The 8,684-nt window shown below is 40.2% G+C and overlaps 1 protein-coding gene across 1 annotated transcript; it reads left to right on the top strand.

Moving 5' to 3' along the window:
- The first annotated feature begins 397 nt into the window (after positions 1–397).
- Positions 398–3,117, top strand: LOC133707019 ((S)-scoulerine 9-O-methyltransferase-like). Its single transcript, XM_062132564.1, has 3 exons — positions 398–1,128; positions 2,112–2,176; positions 2,550–3,117. The coding sequence occupies exons 1-3, from the start codon at positions 411–413 to the stop codon at positions 2,853–2,855; spliced, it is 1,089 nt and encodes a 362-aa protein (XP_061988548.1). The 5' UTR covers positions 398–410; the 3' UTR covers positions 2,856–3,117.
- Positions 3,118–8,684: the final 5,567 nt, after the last annotated feature.

Here is an 8,684-nt window from a genome sequence, read left to right on the forward strand (position 1 = left end):
ATAACGTGATCATTTTTAACGATCTGTTGATTGAATATAGATGGAAATATGACGTTGATGGCAAAAATTGAATTCTGGTATGACTTTGATTGTTTCTAGAAGTCAGGTATTAAACTAATTAATCAGGACAAAATAGTCAGACATTGATGTTAAATTTAACCCTTTAATTTTTTAAGTTATAGGTTAATAATTTATGGTGGCTTTTGAATTGTAGCTTAATGGTTTTGGCGGCTCTATAACGAAAGTCAAGTGGATTCAAGCACTTAATTTCAATTAGAAGATTATGAATGTATTGCAATAATGTATTAAATCATGTTAAAGAACATTAGGATTCTTATATAAATAGTGCCTAAGATTCAAATTGAACAAAAAGACCCAAGTTAACTAGAACAAAAAAAAAAAAAAAAAACATGGAAAACCAGAGAATTAGCTCAAAAAACTATGTCTCTGCTTGGAATTTGGGGGCTTTAGTTGTCACTGAAATGGCTCTGAAAGCTGCGATCGAGCTCAATGTCTTCAATATCATTGCCAATTCAGGACCCGGAGCTCATCTCACATTGAAAGAAATTGTATCTCAAATCTCAACTAAGAATCCAAATGTAGCAGCTGCGAATTTGAAGCGAATACTAAGAGTCCTAAGTGTTCACTCTCTACTATCTGTACAAAGGCCAAGCTCAAATGGTAAAACAATGCAAGAAGAGACTTATGGTCTAACAAAGGAGACTCTTTGCCTAGTTCCAAATGAAGATGGAGCTTCCTTAGCTCCATTTATTTTGTTATATTCTGAAATGTACATGGTGAAAAGCTTATCCATGCTCAAAGAAACAGTACTTGAACCTGGGTGCCTTCCTTTCAACAAGGCTTATGGTGTGTCCATATATGAGTACATGTCTGAGAAACCTAACCTGAGCCAATTGTTTAATAAAGCTATTGGCCAAAGTACGATCCTCGATTTTGAAGAGGTGTTAAAGGTTTACAAAGGTTTTGAAGAGCTAGAAGAGTTGATGGATGTTGGAGGAGGTGATGGAACGACAATTTCAAAAGTAGTATCTAGATATCCACACATTCATGGGATTAACTTCGATTTGCCTAACGTTATCGCTCAAGGAACTGCTAGATATCAAACAGGTCAGTATATAATAAGTGCTACAACATCATGCATGTACAATTTCTCTTTCATTTGACACATACCATTTAGTAAGTACTGTCGTAGCTTCTAGTTTGGCTCACACTCATTACATTTGATGTATTATTTATTCATTACATTACGATTCCCATTTTATCAAAAGATCTCTTAATTAGTAAAAGTAAAGTTATAGTCTGTAAAGTTTGTCCTACAATTTTGCTAAGTGAACTATTTTTTTTGGGTGTTACGCATAAAGGTGATCCATCTAGCATTATTTTATCACTAGCCTCATATATACGTAGTTTAAAGAAGGAGAACGTGGAAGCTTTTTTCTCACTCACTTCCTCAATTTTATGTTTTTTATATTCTTTTGTGTGATTTTTTTATTTTACTATAACAACCCCGGCCTTTTAGATAATTTCATTATGAGTTTTGTTTTTATTCTAAAAGACAATTATGGCAATTCAAAATTTGGTGAAGATTTTGAAACTGAACTTTTGTTTCTCTTTATAATAGTAGAGATTTATGTAAAAAATAATAATAATAATAATTAGCAGACGTATATACTTAAAATTTGTTACAATGCTGGTAATAAATTAATGATAAGCAAAAGCTAGTGGATTGTGATTTGAATTATTTTTGTATTATAGAATGGAGGCCTAAATTTGAACGACTCATATTATTGAAAATGATTGTACTGTAGGCCTCACATACAATTTAATGTTCTATTAAACTAAACAAAAGATGTAAATTTTTTTATCTAGCGGAAGAACTAACAACAAAAAATAAGACTTTTAATTACATTTTTTTTTTTTGTATTTTAGGACCTAAATACATACCTAATGTAGTAATTTAGGGGCGATGCCTTTATAATGGTCGACCAATTTGAATGAAGTAGACAAATTTATAGTATATCTAGACGTGCATTGACTTTAAAAGTAGCTTCTATGTTGTTTAACTAACAAGAAAACTTCATGAAGTGCAGGTGTGAAATATGTTGGTGGAGATATGTTTCAGTTTATACCAAATGCACAGTCCATTATGTTGAAGGTTGATTTGCCTCTTCTTATTCTTCTTCTTTTTTTCTCCTTTAATGTTCATATATATTCCAACGTAATAATTAAAATGAGGTAAGAGGTGAGAAGGGCCCTTATTCAGTCCCATACAGTGTACTACTATCGTCTTTATCAGGCAACATCAATGTTCATTTGCACTTCCATAAAGCTTCATGCATCATTATAAAGGAATGCAAGTCACATCGATTGTATTGTAATCTGTTCTCGATCTAGATAAATGCAAGAGGCTCAAGTGAAAAGTACAATGAAAATACCATATATGCTTCAAGTTTAAAACCTAGTACTTAAAATTAAAATGCAACAGTTACAATTATTCTATATATAAATAGATTTTTACATGTATGCAGTGGGTACTTCATAATTGGGACGATGATCTATGTAAGAAAATATTGAAGCGTTGTTGGGAGGCATTACCAAAAACTGGGAAGGTAATAGTTGTAGAACTTGCAATACCTGAAATATTAGAGAAAACCGAAGAGTTAAAGAAAATAGTGGCATTAGACATGGTCATGATGACTATTCACGGTGGTAGAGAACGAACAACTGCTGAGTTTGACGACCTATCAAAAGCTGCAGGCTTTGTTGAAACAAAGATTTTTTCGATTTCAAATGGGTGTTATGTTATGGAGTTTCACAAAGTTGAAACATATTAGATAGATGATATATATGATCATCTAAGAGACATGTCTTTCTCCTTTTAGGTACATGAATAAATTCATGAGCCTCTCCTATGCTTCGTACATGAGAGTAATCATGCAGCTGATTTTTAGCAAACCATAAAACTATTTTTATTTATTTTATTGGTGAGATGCACAACCCAGGGTGTATTTATTTTTTAGTTTTAATTTGGCTTGTTTGTAACTCTATGTTCTTTGAGGTTTGGTTCCTACCTCTCATTGTACTTGTTCTAATATTTCACGATCAATAAAATTATTTCTCATAATACAATTGGGTTTAACAAAAAAATATTATGAATGAGATTTGTACGTGTGGTACTCATACAATTTTTTTTTTTTTTTTTTTTGGAGTAGAAACGACAATTTTTATCCTCACCCTTCCCATCCCTCAATGTTAGTGAGATTTGAATCTGTGACATCCACAATGTCAGTGATTCTAAATAGTCAACATGTGACAATTTACCGACAAGTAGTCATACAATTGCAATAAGGTTTAGGTCTAAAATTATCAAGACTTGTAGTCTTGGGTTCAATTTTTTTTTTTTTAAATCAATCCATGTTATTAACTTTGATATGGTTCATCACTTGAAAAGGCGTGCAAAAAAGCATAACTTAATAGGAAAAAAAATCAACTTGTATGTGCACACATATCCTACTTATGAAAACTGTTATCTCACGCTTTACTACAATCAATCACAAGTTTACAACAATTTTCCAAGCCATAAAATTGACTTGATCTATTAGCGAATCAGAACAAATCTCATTAAAATTAGACATAAAATTTTAATTAAGGAAAAAACGAGGAGATTACTTCAATACAAAACATTTATTGCCCCCGAATAGAACTTTTTTTTTTTTTCATTTTTCTTTCCTTCTGGGTCTTCTGCCCCCGCTTTACCCAAAAAAAAATATTATTTGATTTGGTCAGCAAGAAAATGCTCCGTGCTTCACGTCGAAGTCCGAAACCTGAATTGGAATTTGGGCTGCACATCGGAGTCGAAGTCAAAGTCCGTGTTACATGTCGGAGTCGTTGTCTGAGTCGAAACCGTGCTGCACGACGACAGATTGAGCCTCGATGCCGGACCGATTTGAGCCTCGACGACAGATTGAGTCTCGATGATTGCGCTGAGGGAGGGAGGGGGAGGGGAGAGAGAGAGAGAGAGAGAGAGAGAGAGAGAGAGAGAGAGAGAGGCTTGTTAATAATATAAGGGTCTAAGTCTTGAAAAAACACTTATAAGTAATTAATTTACTACAATTAGCTTTATAGTTGTTTGGCTCCAATTTTGCTGCAGCTGGTCAACAGTCTCTTTTCTGCGCGGGCGTGCCAGCACCGTTCGGGTGCGGTCGTCGGGGGTGTCCCTTGACCTGACTTCTTTCAAGCAATTGTGGACGAGGAGAGCACCAACCTCGTCGTGGGATTCTTTGTGCCTCGTGGTGAGGACTTTTGCTGATCTTCTTGCGTCACCAAATTGATACTCGATGTTGTAGATCGAGCAGAGCGAGAACCACCGGGAAGTGAGGAGAACTTGCTAAAGCGTGACTTTAGCTTGGCTGGGTTGCTAGGGCGTTACCCTTGCTTGGCTGGTTTCGTAACCGTTGTGGTCGTGGCACTACCGTCGGCTCCCGAGGAGACTAGGACCGAAGCACGTTGACAGACGGTTTGGTGGCACTGAAAGTCGGCTTCTGAGAAGACTAGGACTAGGAGTGAGATCACCGCTAAGAGAAAGAAAAGGAGAGGAGTTGCTCTTAGAGAGGTTTGCTCTAAAGAGAACTTAGATCATCTTAGAGATGTTTTGATGTTGAATGTGAATGTGTGAATTGTGTTTCAATGTAACCTCTATTTATAGGCTACCATGCCAACTACTTTGGCATTAAACAAATGAAAGTGGAGCACTAATTGGAGATAAGGGAGGTGGAGGTGTAGGTGGAGCACTAATAGGAATGATGAATTTGGGAGATAAGGGAGGTGGAGATGGAGGTGGAGCACTAATAGGAATGATGAATTTGGGAGATAAGGAAGCACTTTCGGCTCCTTTATTCCTTCATGTATATCTCCATCAGAAATTCAGATTTTGGCCATGATGTCTTCATAAAAAATGTTCCACTATGAATCTAGATCATGCTGACCAAATTTCAGAGCTTTCTTCCATGTGGTTGGGCCGAAAATGCTGCTGGACCTCTTACAGGTCCAGTTTTCCAGTTTTGCTTCTGTAGAAAATTGGGCTGATTGTTTGAAGGCCTTCCACTCAAAAAAAGCTCTTGAACTCTTCATAAGAAATGATCCTTGGGCTGTCTAGAATGGATCTGGAAAGTTTCAGCACATTTCGATTTCATTTGGTTAGTCTGCCACCCCTCCTTCCTTGTCTAGCTCGGTTTTTCCTAGCCTAAGTAGGAAAATATGCTAAAGTTGACTTGTCATACTTCCATAGTAGGCTTTATTTAGCCTCTAAATATATATTTCGACCTTGTCGACAATATATAGCTTGAGCCACTGACATTGGCTCAATTTCTCCAAGACACGCCTTGTCAGGACAAAATGTTCATTTTGGGTCCAAACATTGCCCCCCCAAACCTCGAAGTCAAAGGTCCTCGTCTTGACTAAAGAGGTCTTGAATCAACACTACTCTTATAATGTCGTTGCTTCAAAGTCGTTGTTCCAAAGCCACTTGTATTGGCTTGACTGTTTCCATATAGGCCTCTAAATAGGCCATAAAGCTTGAATGCCACTACTGAATTGCCTTTGGCATGAACTGACGCTTCCTTTGCCAACTTTATTGCCCCCCATGGATCTAGCGAAACTTGGGCAGGTTGTAGGCAATCAAAACTTTAGCGTGCCCCCCATGCGAATGAGACTGCTTTTGATCGCGAATGAGGATCCTTCTCTTCCTTGGTGGTAGCTTCGCCATGTGTATAGCAACAAGTATCTACCTTGTTTGCTGGCTCTCTGTTGATTTTTTCAAATGTAGGTGTTGGAGCCGCTTTCCTGGCTAGATCAAGGCCTATAGTACTTGGCGAAATAAGATGCAAAATAGCAAACTGTTTGCTTTCATTTAATCCTTCGCGAGTCTTATGCCAAAGAGGATGATTGGATCATGGCTATCGTCATCATGACGTGTGACCAATTGAAACCACCATATTTTGCTGCAACTTTAGCATCTAAAACCGCTTCTGTTTTAATCATGTTTTAAAAAACATCAGGCCACTATGCTGGCCCTGCGGTGGTAGGAAAAGGTGGAATATCTTCACTGTCGCCTTAGATGCGATTCTCAAGATGGAATAATGACTCATTAATTATCAACTAGGGCCACTCACTGGCCCAGCTAATAAATTAATCTTCAAACATATTTGAGCTATAAATCAAAGCGTATTGGAGAAGTATCTTCACTGTCGCCTTAGATGCGATTCTCAAGATGGAATAATGACTCATTAATTATCAACTAGGGCCACTCACTGGCCCAGCTAATAAATTAATCTCCAAACATATTTGAGCTATAAATCAAAGCGTATTGGAGAAGTATTCCTTGCGACCTAGAAATGGCATCCAAGAAACCATTCGTTATCGATCAGGCAGATGAAATCACTGAGAAAGCCGCATTCGCCTGGCGAACTAACATGAGTGTTCGATGTAGAAGTCAGAACGGAGAGGAGAGAAGTCGACTGATGGGCTTTGGTGGCGGTGATAGTCAAGCGAGTCTGGGTCCCACACCTCGCGATCGTTTGCCAGATGATGCTATGGCCTATTATGGGCTTCCCATCCGCCGTCCCATAGCGGCTCTTCGGCAGGTGCCTGGTGATTTTAGCAGTTGGGGACCAAGGAGGAAAGTGGGCTACTGGCCTACCGTCGCTCCCGAGGAAAATATTTGGTATCAGGAGGTCCGAGCGAGAGATTTGGTCCGATGGGATGCGGTGGGTATCACCCAAACCATCGATCTATGCTTCTGTCTTCCCAATAATACTAGCCCTGCACCGCTAGCTGCCGCTCTTTGCTTCTGGAACACCTCCAGCAATACATTCGATTTCCGGTTTGGGCAAATGAGCATAACTCTGCTGGATGTTCTTACCATCACGGGGTTGCCCATTGACTTTGACCCCTATGTGCATGGTCAGTTTGATGGCACTCAATTTTTTTTGAGAATGGATATGGCTGGTCGAGGGCATCACAGCAGATCCTACCCATCCTGGCGCGAATATTACTGCACTCGGCGTGACCATACAGGAGGTATCGCCTTCCTGGAATTCTGGCTTTGCAAATTTATCTTTTGCACTTCTTCCAACAAACCTACTGGACCTTGGAATTCTCTGGCCACTGCTCTCTACAATGGTATTTGCGTTGGCCTTGGGCAACCTGTATTGGGTGCGTTATATCGCTCCCTTTATAGAGCCGTAATGCGCCCATTTGATACCGAAATTAGTGGCCCCTTCTGGATCCTTGCCTTTTGGCTGCAGATTTATTTTCCTCTCTTCCGTCGCGGTGATATTCCAAAGGAACCTCCAGTTGATTCCCTTTTGGGGAACTGGCTTTGCCGCAACGTAAGGTATCGAGCTCCACCCTACTCCGAGTGTTTTATTTACTTGTACTTGCTGGGAGAGATGCCAGACCCAAAAATAGTCCTTTCTAGGCGATTCCCTCCTCCCCTTGATGATGGCTTTCTGCCCAGTGGACGAGATCATAGCGAAAGAGCCTTCCTGACCTTTCGTCGCGCCATCTCCTGCTTGGATATTCGTCTTGCCACTGAACGCGTAAGTTATGAGCTCTATGCCCCTAACCATTTTGCTCGCCAATTTGGGTTGGCCCAGTTGGTACCCTGGCCTCTGGTTGATTCTGCCAATTACTACACCTCTTGGCGGAGATTATCCCCACCTGGGTCTGCCCCCTTTCAGAGTCAGTTTACTTTGATAGTGATTCCCCCTTGGGTCAGAGCGCTGTACCCCCTCAACGATGTCAACGATGATTATGCTGATTGGTGGAAAGAAGTGTCCGTGAACTGTTGGGACCTGCCACATGACGAACTCTTCGTCCTGATCTTTCGTGGCATGAGTAGTCCTGGTCCGGAGGACAGCAAGATTCTTGAGCGCTTCTCCAACCCTGCAGCACAACCCCCGCGACCTATTCTACCTTCTCGCTCATCGCGTCCAGGGATACAAATCCACGAGCCTAGGGCAACAGTAAGTTTTTGTCTTTCTTCACCATTCTTTTTTCTTGTGTTGATTTTCTCGCTCTTATTCCTGAGTGTATTTTGCAGCAAACTACCTGGAGCAGGATAGCCTCTGTTCAGGCGGGGAAACAAAAGGCAATAGCAGAGGAGACTTCTGAGGGAGAGTCTTCGCATGATGAAGATCCCGCTGAGGTAATTTAGTTAAGAATGATCCCAAACTTGTATATTTGGTGCTTCCCCCCTTTTTGAGTTATGACTCTTTTCTCGTACAGGCCACTACTGTCTTTGCTTGCAAACGCGATCGAGCTCAATTCGTCGAAGAGAGTTTTGAAGATGACGAACCTCTGGGAATGCGATTGGTAAACTCCGACCCCGTCTTATCCTTTTTAAATTTTAGAATCTGGGCAGGATCTTCACTATGTATCTTTTGACAGGTCCGTCAAAGGACCACTAATCCCTCTCGCCTGAGCGAGGCTGGACCCTCAGCCACTGCAGAAAAGCCAACTCTCTCGCTAGTTCAAGCATCAACTAACCCCGTGGCGCCTCTTCCGCCTCCCACATCTATAGAGCATCTGCAAGGTCCTACCATTCTAATAACGATCTCCGATGACGACTCCTCGGAGCATGAAAGTGTGGAAAGCCACTCTGA

This window comes from Rosa rugosa, chromosome 4 (assembly GCF_958449725.1).
Source record: "Rosa rugosa chromosome 4, drRosRugo1.1, whole genome shotgun sequence".
Classification (NCBI taxonomy): domain Eukaryota; kingdom Viridiplantae; phylum Streptophyta; class Magnoliopsida; order Rosales; family Rosaceae; genus Rosa; species Rosa rugosa.